The sequence below is a fragment of the Bombus vosnesenskii genome, unplaced genomic scaffold, assembly GCF_011952255.1.
Source record: "Bombus vosnesenskii isolate JDL3184/JDL3185 unplaced genomic scaffold, Bvos_JDL3184-5_v1.1 scf7180000013267, whole genome shotgun sequence".
In the NCBI taxonomy this organism is placed as follows: Eukaryota; Metazoa; Arthropoda; class Insecta; order Hymenoptera; family Apidae; genus Bombus; species Bombus vosnesenskii.
The window spans coordinates 2,750,712-2,766,582 of NW_022882927.1; the positions used below are offsets into that span (position 1 = coordinate 2,750,712).

Below are 15,871 nucleotides of genomic sequence, written 5' to 3' on the forward strand. Positions count from 1 at the left end.
CACATTAGACGAAACAGATCTATTTTGCATGGAATATCGGGAATCGTCGTTAATGTCGCCTCGTTTCTTGTTCAAAGGCTCTTATACTTGTTTTACATTTAATATTGCGCAAACTTGTCTCGTTATTAACCGGGACGCCGGTCGAAGGGTGGGGAGTTGACTTGTTCGCTGTCTATTTACCCTTTTACGCTCGTCGACTTACTTTACCGGCCATAAACTTGTCGTCGTCGTGGTCGTGGCGATGCGGAATGGCTACGGAGCAACCGAGACGTTGATAGCAACGGACGAGAGATCTCGCAGGATCTCTCTAATCGCGCGACACCGATGTTGGCTCGGGAGAATATTTACAGCCGCGGATTCTCAACGTCTAGCGCTCGCCGATAGTCTTGAAATCGGAATAGAGCCGGGCTGAACTTTGAGAGAGACGAAAGCGGCCAGGTAATCGCGAATCTTCTTTCGCTCGACCAGCGTCCCAAAAATCGTTCGATTGCATCGTACACGTTTAGCCAAGTGTAGACAAGTTTGGATCCTAGTGATCGCGATGTAGTCAACGATCGAAGCAACAGATCGTTAAATTAGCGAATTTCCAGACTAATTCGATGACGCTCGAAGGTAGAAGCTGTTTTTACATTATACATATACATATATATATATTATATACATATGTATATATATATATATATATATACACGTATTATATAGTGCGTTTTAGAGAGCTCTGCGTAATATTCGTCGAATAATTGGTAGATCGTGTGAGTTTCTCTTTTAATATGTGTAGCCATAACGAATTCACTCGAAAGAGAACGACGCGCGTTTCGTACAGATCGCGTGCGACAAGCGCATTCTCAGGAAAACCGATCTTCTTGGACACCTCGAAGGTCAAGGTCGAGGCTCGCGACAAAGCGAACTGCGGGTTAATCTGCGGATCGACCTTCGGGGTGGCTAGAGAGAGAGAACACTCGATGATCGGGGGTGAAAACCGAGGAAAGGAATGGAAAGGAAAGGAAAGAGGAAAGGAAAGGAGAAAGGAGAAAGGAAAGGAAAGAGAAAGAAAAGGAAAGGAAAAATTCCGTCGTGGATCCGGTGGTTTCGGGGCTAGCTACAATACGTTGTGTTGCAGTTTCGAGGAGGGCAAGTCGGACAAGGAGATACTGGACAACCTGCTGCTGTCGACCCGTTACGACAAGCGGCTTCTGCCCCCGGTCCAAGGTACACTGAGGCCCCCGCCCCACACCCGTCAAGACGACTACACCCCTGACTACCTCGTACCCAATGACCCTGATCATCCAGAGCACCTCGAACACCACCGGCACCGCTACCACCATACAGCACCACACAACCACAGCTCACTGCTCACCCCTCGTCGAAAGGGTACTCTATATTAGAAATCGATCTGATCACGCTAAATCGGCATAAGGAAAAGGAAAAATGAAAAAAGAAAAGACTAAGAACAAAGAACGAGAGGAAACGCGAGAACGAATGAAAGTGGAACTCGGTTATCTTATTTCGTTTTACTTTGATTTCACTTCGTCCTCGTTCCCCTCTTCTTCCCCCTACTTTTTCATATTCACGTTTCACGTTCCACCGTGTCCCCCTTTCCTTCCTATCGTCAGTTCGCACGTTGCGTGCTTGTCGTATGCATTTACGTGCTGCGCGAGATTGCGCGTTTTTCGCGGTTTAGCGAAGGAATCGCGGTACGCATGCCAGGATCGCTGTGAAAGTGGAGAGAGAGAGAGAGAGAGTCTCGCGCTTGTCGACGAATACGTTAGAGTGGCGTGTAAAAGGATACGAGACGGGCAGAGGAAAAGAATGTACTGGGATAAAGGGGAATACAATGAAAAGGAAAGGTGAATGGAGAGCACGAATGAAATCGCAATGGCAAGAAAGTAATAATCGGTTTCTTTTGATGTCGAAACGACAAACTGGCCGAATCGGCCGACCCGTCTGACCAATGTCGGCCCTCTATCACTAGCTGCAAGGCTCTCGCTGCCAACAGCTGTTTACCACGCCGCGCCGAACGGCTGCTCCGTTGGAAATCCAATTCGAGTCAGTAATAAATTTGTAGTCTCTCGGCTAAGGCGATTGGAATTCTTCTTCGGATTGAAATCATCTCGACCAGACTTTCTAGCATTTTTATCGCGATCGATTCTGAACATTCTTGACATTTTTTTTTCTTCTAACCGAATTATTTCTTTCTTTTCTTTTTTTCTTTTCTTTTCCTTCTGTCGATCTCACCGAACGAAATATTTTGGATTGGTAAAAGAGATCCATATGAATTTCTTTGTATTACATTTACGGCATCCTTCGAGCTGCGTTAACGAGTTTTTTAATTAATTTCTTTTCGTTTGAACGAGACGAGCGCGTAAATTAAGCAACGCTATCAACGTAATAAAAAGATCTAGTGGTTTCAAACGTCACGAGGTATTTACGTCACGCTTCGTACGAATCCGAGATACGAGCCGGTGTTACACGGCGCAGATTTATTCGAATGTAAATTTACTTACCTCTTGGCAAATTAATTATCGATCCAAAGAATGGTCCCTCCGCCTCTATAGCGAAACGACCATGTCGTCACCCGAAATAGCTTAACGCGTCTATTTCCTACAATTATAATGCTCTCGTGCTACGAATGCTACGAGAACAAACGCAAGTACGCAATAGACGTCGTTTGCACGAAAACGCAATGCCATTTAAATCGTTTTCCTTCGTGTAACTTGAATAGATCGAAAGAAATTTCACAAATTCTTGAATCTTCGTCCGTTCAATTCAAGAAATAAGATATCGAAGAAGAAACAGGGCACGTTGTGTAACTTGGCGAACCGATAGCCTTGAAGCGTTAAAAGAGCAAAATTTTATTTGAAAATTAAGTGATTTCGAATGAAAATAGCGCAGGAATTTCATGAAAGTTTTCTACGCGATACATCAGTCGTCAAAAATACCGCGAAATTTCCTGGTACAAAATTCTCAATATATCGATGGTAGAATATTCGCGATATTCCTGTTAATTAAAAGGTGAAGAGGAACGGAAATTTTCACTTTGGAAAAGGCGACGACCGTTGGTGTCATAATGTCACAGCCCGCAACGTGTAAGTAGAAAAGGACGTGGTCAGACGGATCCGCCGAATTCGGTCATTCGTTCCTACAACAAAAACCTTCCGCTTGAACGAGCTTTGCAGAGAAAAGCTTCTATCGAATTGAGCGAAATATCAAGAGGATCGTTGCGATGCCGCGATAAACCGCCAGCTAGTAGTTCGCAGCTATTACGCGTAAGCAAACTCATTTGGAATAATTATAGTAGTTTCGCGATATGCCTCGTTTCCGTTTCAAGCGTTCTTCACCCTCTATTCTCTATGTCGACCACGTGATCTGGTGTCTTTCGATACTTAAATTACAACCAACAAAAATTCTAATAACAATCGATAACAATACAAAGTATAACAATAAATCGATTGTTAACTTTTAGCAAACAGATACAGTCGGTGAGCGTTTCTATATGGAAAAATTTACATTTACATAACGCAAGTACGATGTTTTCGAAACGTTTCTCTTAGCAGTGGTACTTGACAATTACGTCTCCAATGCTTCGATTATCGACTCGCTTTTGCGCCCGATGATTGCACCGATGATTATGAAAATGGTCCGAGTCATATATTTCTTTATTTCACTCGGTGTATCACGTTTTGCGTTTGACGCGTTAGCTGAATCCTGTTCAACGACGCAAAATAGGCGACAAACTCGCATTTTTTACATTCTTGTCTCGGGTCGCTTTCGTAATTGCCGGCGCAAATGTCGGCGAACGCGTGACTTCGATGTGACTCGGCTGGCGATATTAATTAAGCATTCGTCGAGATTGCTTATTTGGCACTGATCTACCGAAACGCTTGCGTTTCGTATCTCGTGAGAAACTACGTCGGTTGTGCCAAATCTCGTGGTTAAAGTGTGCCACCGATCAAGATGGGCACGTTTAAACGTGGCTGGATTTTAAGTGCAAATACATATGCAAAGTAGACACGTGCAGTGTGAATCAGCTTGTTGGTATTAGTTGATTGCAAAAGTTCCGTCGGTTTTACGTAATGAGAATAATGTTATAAACGCTTTCAACAATCTCGTTTATACTCCATATGTCTATCACGTCGTGTCCATTTAATTTTATCACTCCTCCTCGTTTATCTCAACTCACTGATATCTCTCGCGAAGAATTCTTGGCTCCTAGAGTCCACGAAGATACTCGTAGACGTGAAAATACATTATATGAAATTCCATTCATCCGCACGTTTTTTAAATAGAAGAACAGAAACTCTGAATGGATCGCGTATTTTTGCGTATGTCAACGGGTATAATTATGGAAAACCAATAATTTAAAACTTTTTCGGATTAGTAGCGTAAAATGAATAAAGAGACAGTCATTTTTTATCTGCTGTTGAAATACGATATTCGTAACTATTACGCGAAACTAGTCTCCATTCTGATAGGAATAAGTATCGTAAAGACGCTGACTATTCTTGCAAAGTTTGCAACCGGAAGCTATTGGAAAGGCCAGGATTAAACAAATAATAAAATGAATAGTCTTCCTTCAAACGACTTACAATTTATCTAAAAAAAAAGAAAAAAGAAAAAGAAACGCGAACTGTACCAAGAAAGAACGCAAGAACCGACAGAATTTTTGCACCCACCTAATATTACGTATCGCGTGTCGACGATCTTCGTTTTCCGATTTCCATCTTGCGCTCTACGATTTCCGTTTCTAGAATCTGGAAAGCGACAAAGGGATCGGTAATTGATCGATGTAGCGGTATCATGGTACAGGCGTGAAACAGGTTTCCACGCCAGGCTCGGTAAAGTGCCTATCAGGAAGACAACGTTTTACCCTCTGAAAGAAAGTCTGGCGTGACAAAAGGACGGCTTCTCTGTGCATTGGAGGGAACGGGGAAGTTGCCACGGCGCCCTCGAGCACCGGCATCATTTGTTCAGCCGGCGAATGTAAAGAAAGCACGCTTTCTCGCAAAAGTGCGAGATGCAAGATGAAAAGAGAATGGCGACGAGTCTGGAGAATCGGTGGAGAAAACAAGCCGCGTGTATCGCTTCCCTCTACTTTTCCCCGCTACGTTGGCGCAACATTTTTCAATTGCAGCGACAAAAGAGAAACGTTGATTGCTTGTTTCGTGCTAAGTACACGTCTTCTTCGTGTTCTCGTGGTAGAATAAATAAGATAGAGAAGATGGTAGAAAGAGAGAGAGAGAGGGAGAGAGAAAGAGGAAGAAATTTTCAAACGCGTAACTTAGATAGATACCAGTTGGAAAGGAAGTAACGAACTGCGCGACGAAAATTGAAGAGCAAAGTACGAGTAGAAAACGAATATGAAATCGGTGATGAGTAGAGAGGGTGAAGAGTCGCGTCGCTAACAAAACGAACGCGATACGAACTCGAACTGCATGGAAACTGCATTATTTGAAGTTCACCGGAACGAGTTGGCGCGGCGCAATTCTGCAGCTTCCTGACTTTTCTTCGAGATGCAGCGACGAGCGTAACTGAACCTACAAGAGCGACAGATTTTATATAAATCATTTCTTATTTACCGTTGAAATTAGACATTCACGAAAAATTCACATAACAGAAATATCTCGTACAAGTGGATGCTAGTCGAAACAATTTTTTTAATTCGTTTACCCGCGACACCAAGTACTCGACTTTCTGTCGTTTTTGTTTTTGCCAATCGAGAACGTTTAGGTTGAACAATCTGCTAGAATTTCCTGCAAAATCATTCGCACTTGGAATTGTTTTAACGCGTTTTGGCATAGTTCGCGCGACAATTTTGGCCCAGTGATTTAACGAATTTCGCTCGAACGATTCTCTTCTGCAGATTAGAGAAAAGTAAAGAGAAGAACGTACGGTAAATATTCGTACAAAACGTTTCTGTTATGTCTATTTCTTCTTTACGCCGTAATTTTAGTGGCAAATAAAAAATTATTTATATAAAGGCTGCGAGCAACGGTGCAATTATGCTTTTCATGCCGTCACTTTGATTTTCTGCAAAGCTTCTCACTTTGTTTACCATTTTTTTCTAAAGAAAACTTCACTCCTTGTTTTTTCTTCTTTTCTACTTTCTTCTTGCCAATCTAATCGAACATCCCGAGCCCGAGAAAGGGACAAATAAGGTCAGGTAGAATGTGTGTTTTACGCTTTCGAGGTTACGTTTTCGCGAAGAATTTGGCAAGGGAAGCCTAAATAGGTCGCGAGCCAATTGGTCGTGTCCGGTAATTGAAAATCCATCGGCACGCCCTTATCGTTTACTTGAACAAATTGACCAGTGTTTGTATGGTAAAATCAACATTGAAAATATTTGTGTTGTCGATAGGGGTGTGCTGTTTTCCTATCGATTCGATCGAGGTGGAACGTTCATAAGCTCCCCCTCCCCAAAAATACTCGATTTCGTGATAGGTGTTGACATCGTTAGGCGGAACTAGGTTCACGAAGAAACCAGATGAGACGTGGGCAAGAGTTGTTGGGTGTCACAGAAATTCACACACTCAGACTCTTACGAAATGAATACAACCTTCACATTCCCGTTGCTATTCTTTTTGCTGTTCGATCGGATAAAGAATCGCTCGTAGAAAAGCTATTTGTCAAGAACCTGACGGAAAGCTGGATATTTTTCCAAATGTTTTTTTTTTCCCAACAAAGACACGGAAGAGAGGATGGAGATATGAGATAACAGCGTTATTATTCCAAGGATAATAACTTCGGGAAAACAGAATAATACAATAGAGGAAAGGTAGAAAAATAACTTTAAGGAATCTCACGCGTAACGCACCGTACAAACATAAATATCTTTTAGTCTAAATTAACGTTAGAACTAGCAAGTGTCTCGTATTTCTACCAACTCGCAATTCCTATTTTTGTCGTTGTATCGCGATCGAAATCGAAGATCGTTTAAAGATCATCAAGCAAAATTGCAAAATAAATCGAATTACTACTATATGCTACTTGAACGTACGAGCATGTAATTTAAATCGAGGTCGTAATTTAAATCAAGAAGATCGTCTATCGAACGAAAGACCGACAATCTTTCGGCTATGATATTAGAATCTTCGCGATAGTACTCGTAATCGTCGTTACACGGATATCGGTGATTTATGTACGTCGGAGCTTCGCCTCGTATATCTACCCTCTCTTCTATCGCAGTAATTTGTCGTTGCTGTCGTTATTGTTATTGTCGTTCCATCGCGTATACTGGAATGCCGTGCTGCAAAAGATGAAAAAATAAGAGAAAGGAAAAATGCGGAATTGGAGGAAGAACAAGTAGACGGCGAGCGCAGGATCGAACAGTTACATTGATCGATAGTAACACGAAAAAAAGGATGAGACGTGGGCAAGGGGTTGTTGGGTGTTACAGATGCGGATTTCTGCTGCGGAATGCGATGGCCTGGTGACGCCACCGGCCTGTCGAACCGGTCGTCGACCTCCTCTAACGACCCCAAGAACCAGTACAAGAACCAGAACAATAACCACTACACGTCGCACCAACACCTTCGCACCCACCTTCGCGGTCCGTCCTTCTGCTTTTACTTCTCTCGTAACCTCGTCTAGAGAAATAATTAAGGCAACCACGACTTTCATTCCGACCCGACCCATTCAGTTCGCCGCGTTCTCTCCTCTCTTTCGCGTCTCGTTGCCGCCTCTTTCGTCCGTCTCTGTTCATTCGTTTCGACTATTATTATTTTATCGAACGAAGCCCTTGATTCTCCGGCGAACGTAATCGCTAACAGTGTGTACCGTGTATAGCTGTATATAACGGAGGACACTGTTGAAACGTACGGGCGTATATGGAATCCTGAATGGGTTGCTAGTCGAATTTCCGTACGAGGGTTTATAGGTCGATCGATTTTTTAGCCGAACCACTACGGTTTTCTGCTTCCATGTATATTCTTGTTGGCAAGAGCAACAAGACTCTGCTCTTTGAAAGCTTTTCTCGGTTCTCGGTCCCTATATTTTTAAAACACTAGAACTACCAAACTCTGCTCAAAGCGATTGATTCTTCGTTCTTCGAATCGCTAAAAACACGCCGCTCTTTCTCGTGATATTAACGTTCGCTTCTGTCGAAACGAATCGTGATTATAAATAGCATTGACCGCGTATCAAATTATTATACATATATATATATATTATGTATAATTTGTGTTGGTTTAGTAATATAAGCGACATGTGCCAATATCAGCGATCGTATCGGTTTAGCTTTGTAACAGCAGTTTAATTGCAACTGATCATGTGCGACGTATTTATTTAAATAGACATCAAAGATAGTTCTAGTGTTGAGAAAACTTTTCGATCGAGCTCGAGTTGCAATTTTTCGCTCGAATAAACGTGATCTTGGACATAGTGCGAGACACGGAGGATTCGAGCGAGGCGTGTAAACGTTGTTCGACCTAAACCCTTCGACTGTTCGATCTTAAACACACGCACAATCAGAGAATACTCGCGGCAGCTCGGTTGAATAAATCTTTTACGTTACCACGTTACTTCGTGAAACGTTGGCTCGTGATTCGAACAGCATAAACAAGAAAGACTAGAAAAGTTGTGTTGTTGGTAGACGCGAAGCTCGAAACGGGACATTCGTGTTAAGAGGACGTAAAAGCGTTGCTTACCGATCGCGGTATCTGACATTCTTTTCGAGCCTGGCAACGTTCGTGTCCGATGTGCCCCGCCGATTGTTGCTCGTTTCACCGACGTAATAATAGAGCGGCTGTTATCAAAAACCAGCAGGAAAACCGGCGTGTTCACGGTTCGATAACGCGTCGATTTCTTTTTTCTTTTTTTTTTTTTTTTTTTTATTGTCTGCTGCATAATCCTGGTGCGCAGTGTAGAACATACAGTGTACCGATATTGCGATATAACAACCACGAGTTTTGTACGAACAATTTTTTATTTACCATCGACATTAAGGTATACGAAAAATAAACGTAACAGAAATATTTTGCACGGTTAATGATAAGCTAAACGATTTTTCAATTTGTCCAATGTCTTTAGTCGGTCTTTCATTTATTTTAAATTCTTTAGCTTCTTAAAATCGTTTCGATGCGTTTTGCTATAGTTTGTACGAGATTTTGTCCCAAGATCAATTTCGTTCTATTGCTTTTCGATTCTCCTCTGCAATTCGAGAATCGCTACCAGCGGAGATTCATAAGAGTCTTGTAATCTAATCATTTTTATACCGATAGATGCCGGATTCGTCGTACCGCAGCTTATCCGACGCAACAATCCAACTACGATCAAACTATGGTTGTACAGTACGAAACACACTTAAATCCACGAATATTTCTCGTTAGGCATCGAACAAAAATTGTTTAGCTTAGCTTCAATTGCACGAAATATGTCTGTCGTATGAATTTCTTGTATACCTGCAATGTTAGGGATAATAAAAAATGGTTCGTAAAGCAGGTTCAATTATGTTCTTCACTGTACAAGATGCGTTACGGAATCTAGTCGAGTCGTATCCCGAAATTGGCGAGAGATAGAGAGAAACGGTACAGGGAAAAGTTGAATGACACGATACAATCTCGGTTCTTCTTAGTATGCAACGATTCACCGAGAAATCGCAATTGCGCTCTTCTTTCGAACGAAACTCCGTAATATTTTCTAAATATTTTCCAATTCTCTGGAAAAAAGTAAAGACACTTGGATGGAGAAATGCTTAATCCAAAAGATATTTCAATTTCAATTCCACCGAATTTAACGTACAAGAGACAAGGGAAACGTGAACACAACCACTCCGCCCTTTTTCCTTGTCTCTCGTATACACAGTTTCGCGAAGTTAAAATCCACGTATCTTTTAAACCGAGCGTTCGTCGACCCAAGTATCTTGATACTAGACGATTCAAAGTTGCCACCGAACGATCAACGAAAACTTACAGAGCGTCGTTCGAGAGAAGAGTGCATTTGCGCTTCGCCGGTGCATCGTTGCGTACTAGAAGAGTACTAGAAAACCTACGAACATAGAGATCTTATCACGCCGTTTAACTTTCTCCTGTACAGTTTCTTGCTATCTCTCGTCGACGTCGAGCTACAACCCGGCGAAAATGTTTCTATCGCCGAAGACGACACATGGTCGCGGAGAGCCGCTGCCAACAGGCTGTTCCTCGATCGTCGAGATACGATTTCTAAATATCATCACGTTCCATCCTTGCCCCATATTCCATCCGTATTTCACGACACCGTACTACGTAACTTCTGAAACGCAAACGCGTTTTGCCGTGTCTTTGCCGTAGTGGAATGCGTTGGCAATTATATCGGATCGGTGGTTAGGACTCGTTAGACGCGTGACACGCGAACAGTGCCGGTGCAAATTGGTCGTTCCACTTTGAGAAACGCCGCGCGTCGGGCACATCATCGATTAGACAAGGGCGTGCAGCGAAAATGAAACCGTTCGCCCGGCGGAGCATCGCTGCAACGATCATTTTGTTTCCGTTTCCATTTCCATTTCCATTTCCGTTACCGTTTCCGTTTCCGTTGCGAGCGATCCTCTTCTCGATCGAATGTCGCCGTGCTATCGCGCCTCTCGACGACCGGTTCTCGAGTCCTAACTTTCCGACTACGAGCTTCACACAATATACAAACACGAAATTTAGTCGCAGCATGTGCACAGCATGGCTCTAACGACGCTTTCGCGATAACAAGCAACGGCTTCTGGCAAGGCGTAGAGAAGGAAAAGAGAAATAGAAGAACAGCAACATGTCGATCTCGGGATCGCAGACCGAAACTCGGGATCGAAGTTTCGAGTGTTGAGATCGGCATGATCGTACGTGCACAGGCTCACGAAAGCGTTCCAAGACTCGTACATGTGCTTTATGCGCGAGTATTACGTCTGTTATACTTGCACATTTTCCAATTTCCTTTGCTTTTTCATGTCACGAGACTTGCGTGATTATATTATACGTGCATCGACAAAGTTTGAAACACGTTCGAAGATATACGTTCGTGTAACCTATGAAAATCGCAGGATATTTGACACGAGTATACAGAGAATGTGGTAACACTCCAGCAGCGAACACGAGGTAGAAATAATAAAAAAAACGTTTGTACGAACGCGTGTTCCGTCCGATCTTCTTGCAAATTTACAGCCATTTTTGTGTTTTAAGCGTTTCGACGATCCGAAACGGCCACACTCGGTCTGTGTCGTTCGACGTACACCTGGAATGTTTGAAAGATTGAGAAATTCTTCGACGCGACGACTTGCGTACAAACCGAGAGTAGCCATTCCGTGTAAACAGTTGCGGATTATCGAAACGCAGAAATAGATCAGACGGAACGCGTGTTCCCATGAACTTCCTTCGTTGCTCTCGTGTCTGCTGTCCACTCTGGAGATGAGTCCCTTGAAACGTTACCGTACACTCTGTATATTTCGTCAGGAAACTCGTCAAGGAATCGATTAACCATTACATTAATAAACATTAATAAAATATTCCCTAAGACGATGTTTGACACTTGTTGCATACTTGAGACGGCTGTTCATGTCGCGTACTAACTCTTTATCCGACATATATTCGCAATAAACATGTCGCAACTTGTATGTACATTTTGGAATCGCTTTGAAATTTTCGTTCGATACGATCGTGCCAGTCACGTCACGTTACAGTGGCAACGAATTTTCAAGATGCGTTGTTTTATAGAGCACACGCGATACGCGGCATAAAAGTTGTCTCATAGCAGGTTCAAACGCTTTCGTAAACCATAGTGTACCTTCGATCGATCGATCGGTTTACAAGTCACTCGCACGAGTTAGGGAAACCGAGACTATTTCTGCTTTGCCACCGCTTGATGTCAAACACGTTTCAACCGATGTTTGCAAGTGAGACTATGTCGAAGTTAAAAGATTAGCCAGCAACTTTCTGAGTAATGCCGATTCCCTTTCCCGATGCGAGATGTCTCCCCTCCGAAGAATGTTCTTTTTCGAATTAGCGTGCTCTTCTGGTGATTGCTTCGAACAAGTGCCCGGTGGAGCCTTTAATCTCAATCGTACACTGTGTTTCAGGAACCTTGACCGTAAACGTGAGCGTGCTCTTGTTAAGTTTGGCCTCTCCCGACGAGTCCAGTTTGGTAATTGACCAATTTTCTCTCATTAAATCTGTCCACGCGTACGAATGTTGTGCGTCTGTCCGACTCAACGTTCCTATTGTATCGTATTTATTTATTTCAGCCTGATGGCCTACAAAATTGCACTTGGTTTCGCATAGTTTCGAAACGTAAAACAGAACTAAAGCTAAACAATCTACAGATCACTACAATGGCGTGTAAGAATTGACTGGCTTCTTGAGTGATCGTTATACGCGTAAAGATCAGGATGAAAAATTCGTATTTATAACTGTATTTATACCAGGGACCGCAAGTGACAGTTACTTCTTAAATTTTCTCGAAAAAATTATGGAAAATTGCTTTTGTTTAAATGGGAAACGGTGAGAGTACTTCGCCTTTAGATATAGTTAAATATCGCTATGTTCGTACTAGCAATTAAAGATAACAGTTGTACCTTAAAATTTCCCGAAACAATTCATTTTTCATGAGAAGCAGCGTAACTTTCACACCTTGATTTTATAATATCGTGGAACGAACGGTTCGTTTTATATTTTTCGTCCTTTCGATGAGATAAGTTGGCTCGTCGAAACTTATCGTCGTAGGAGAGAAATAGCGAAACGCGTCGCCGTAAATCTTTCGTGGACACACCAGGTGCACCAAGGCCGCTAAAACGTGACACGCACGTGCCCCTCTACATATTTCATTCGACGATGATCGTTGGAATTTCGTAACGGTCCTTGCGTTTCTTTTATCGACAGAAATACGAGGTGGAATTCCTGCTGCAACAACAGTGGTACGACCCGCGATTACGATACAGCAATCGGTCGCAGTACGAGTACTTGAATGCGATTCATCATTACGATGATATCTGGTTGCCGGACACGTACTTCATAATGCACGGAGACTTCAAGGACCCGCTCATACCAGTTCATTTTGCCCTTCGGATATATCGCAACGGCACGGTCAACTACCTTATGCGGTATTTATCTCCATTTTCTATTGCAAGCCGATGCGTTTCTATATCGAAAGGCAATCTAGACTTTACGGTGATTATTTGGAACGGCATATTTCTGATTCTCCGGCTTTCGATCGCGTTATTGCGTGTACGCCAAAGTTTTAGTCTTTTCATCGGGCGTTCGTGGAAAATTTTACCTTCGACCGATATCGTTTGCCACCTTTCCTTCCAATTGTCTGGTCGGTATTGACGCATCTGAAACGCCAACTTGATGATCGATCGATGACAATAACCGTGCGAAACAACCTTGAGCAAGATAAACGATGACGAGAGCGTTAGGTCGCACGTGGCTGGAATCGCTCTGCTTAACACTTTACTCGCAGCTAGCGGTTCAACGGCATACGCACGTCCGACCGGCAGCTCGGACGCGGATTTTCCCTGGCGCCGGCTCTGTTTCGGTGTAGACTCTCCAATACCATTCTTTTCGTTCATCGCGAACGGTAAGTCTTTCAAATTGGTATAAAACTGTGGGAGCTTACAGAGCAACGCAACTGACGCGACTTAGCAAGGTACCTTAGTACCAAATAACAAATTACTGCTCGAATAATGAGAAAGATTGTCGGCGATAGAAGGCCGATTAATAGGCTATCGATCGGTAAAGTGTTAACACGAGCTGGGAAGTTCTTCCGCACGCGGCGTGCTCTTCAGATCTCACACCGACAGATTGTCGCTTTTAGACGGTCTTTAGTCGAGCAGTACTTTCGAAATGTTGCGGAAAATGTCGCAATGTCGGTGTTCCCGCGACGGAATCCGAAACTTGACGGAAAGTCGTGCGAAACGAGAGAAAATATTCCGAACGTCGATTCGTAACGCGCGTGTCTTATATAAATCGAAGGAGACGAGAGAAAAAGACTAAAAGTTTTGCATACGCCTAATATTAACACGTTGTGCCTTGTTCCGTTTCGTGGTTTCGGTGCGGATCCGAGAAGAAGGTTTCCCCTTATCCGCGCTGAGAAAGCGAAGCTGAGAAAGTGTCCTTAACGAAGCGCAACATGCTGATAACGCGGATTACCGCGTTATCGTGATGAAAGTTTAAAGTCGAAAATGAAGTCTAAAACTCGTCGATTTGGATAATCTTATTAAACATGTTATCATCGACATTCGCGATTTCACGAAGAACTTTCGATCTTATAGGCGTCATCTCATCCTATCCTGCCAGGGTAGACTCAATATCTTCCCTTTCGATGACCCACTGTGTTCATTCGCGATCGAGAGCAGTAAGTGAATATTATAAGAATACGTTTCTTAAGATCGATCAAACGACATTTTCTCTGTACAGCCTGTCTTAATCTTCTGCCTTCTTCTTTAGTATCGTACGAGCAATCGGCGATCACGTACGTGTGGAAAAATGACGAGGGTACGTTGCGGAAGAGTCCTAGTCTAACGTCGCTGAACGCATACCTCATTAAGAACCAGACAATCACGTGTCCGATCAAAGTAAGCTGGAGAGGTGAGTTGTGGAACCAACGGTTTATTCTATTAAAGTGAATACTTGAAACTAAGGAAAGAAACTTAGGATAAAAGAAGGCAGCGATGATAATTGAAACACGAGAATCTTCTAAGTATCATCGTTCAGTTTTGACAATTGTATCGTATTTCGATTCTCAAGATCCGATGCAATTGGCTAGAAATTGGCTCGGTCACGTGAATTCCTTCGTTTCTATTTCTTATCTAACAACCTTCTACGTTTCCTGTTATATATATTTACTATTCTACTTTAGTACGTTCATTTCTTTCATTCAGTTGACAAGAACGTGAATTTGCCTGGACATTCGCCTATTTATCGTTACGAGAAACCCATTGTATCCTCTCACATCGATGAAATGAAATATCTCGATGGAGAATAAAATTGTAATTTAATTAACTGTGAGAGAAATAAACTCTGAAAATCGTGATTTACATCGTTACGATCTTCCACTCGTCACGCGATTCTCTGACGCAACTGTTTGAACTGTACGATGATACTATTGATATTGGAGTATGGTAAATGCATCGTTAGGTCTATCGAGTTATCATCGAATTATTATAAATAATCGAAACCAATCAGAGAAAAAGAATGACGCCGAGACTATACCATTTTCTATTCGCTATCAGTTCTCTTTTATGATTTTTACTGCATCCTTAAATGACACGCTTCTGTACTGTTGCAATGCACCAAACACGGCCATTTCGTTAGTCCACGGAAACGATTTTAGTGTCGCTTGTGTACGCACTCGAAGACTCTCGAGTTGAACTATTGTATTGTCTATTATACGACCTGACGCGATTATGCCTACTTATATTATCGTTATAGGTCATCTTGAAAGTTTCGCGACTTTGAACCACGCGTTTCGAAACAACGCGTGTACCTCCGCTAAAATTCAGTCCGGTTGTGTAAACGTAAAAGCAAAGAGTTTCCGAGTATTAGGATACAGGAAAAATTTGTCCAAATTACTTGCAAGAGTTACAGAAATACGACAAATTCGTAATGATACACCGACGATAAGTTCGTAATTTTATAATCTGAATGCTATTGATAAAATCGAGGTGAATTAAACGAAAAGTTTCGGGAATTTGAATAATGAAATCGTCCACGATGTGCAAAGATGAGAAAGCTCTAATTGAGGCACGGTCGTCGATATATTCGTGTAAACGTGATACATTTAAAGCAACTCTTAATTACCTAAAATTCGTATCATTTTTTTCAGGATGTAATCTGTTTCTAACTTCTTTCCTTTGGTTTTGAATACAGATATCTTACGTTCCTTAAAGCTAAGAGACAATGTTGCAATATCTTTGCTCGTTGCCACT

The 15,871-nt window shown here is 42.4% G+C and overlaps 1 protein-coding gene across 15 annotated transcripts in view; it reads left to right on the forward strand.

The window, feature by feature from the left end:
• Positions 1 to 15,871, forward strand: part of LOC117230474 (glutamate-gated chloride channel) — an 86,434-nt gene that overhangs the window by 51,402 nt on the left and 19,161 nt on the right. For 7 of the 15 annotated variants that reach the window (XM_033487983.1, XM_033487984.1, XM_033487985.1 and 4 more), the window contains exons 4-9: positions 1,121 to 1,209; positions 7,394 to 7,546; positions 12,026 to 12,090; positions 12,825 to 13,045; positions 14,216 to 14,298; positions 14,391 to 14,531. In XM_033487983.1, coding sequence (XP_033343874.1) covers positions 1,121 to 1,209; positions 7,394 to 7,546; positions 12,026 to 12,090; positions 12,825 to 13,045; positions 14,216 to 14,298; positions 14,391 to 14,531 — 752 coding nt within the window. Of the gene's footprint in view, positions 1 to 778; positions 1,372 to 7,393; positions 7,547 to 12,025; positions 12,091 to 12,824; positions 13,046 to 14,215; positions 14,299 to 14,390; positions 14,532 to 15,871 lie in introns of all 15 variants that reach the window. The other 8 variants (XM_033487989.1, XM_033487991.1, XM_033487992.1 and 5 more) reach the window with 3 other exon arrangements.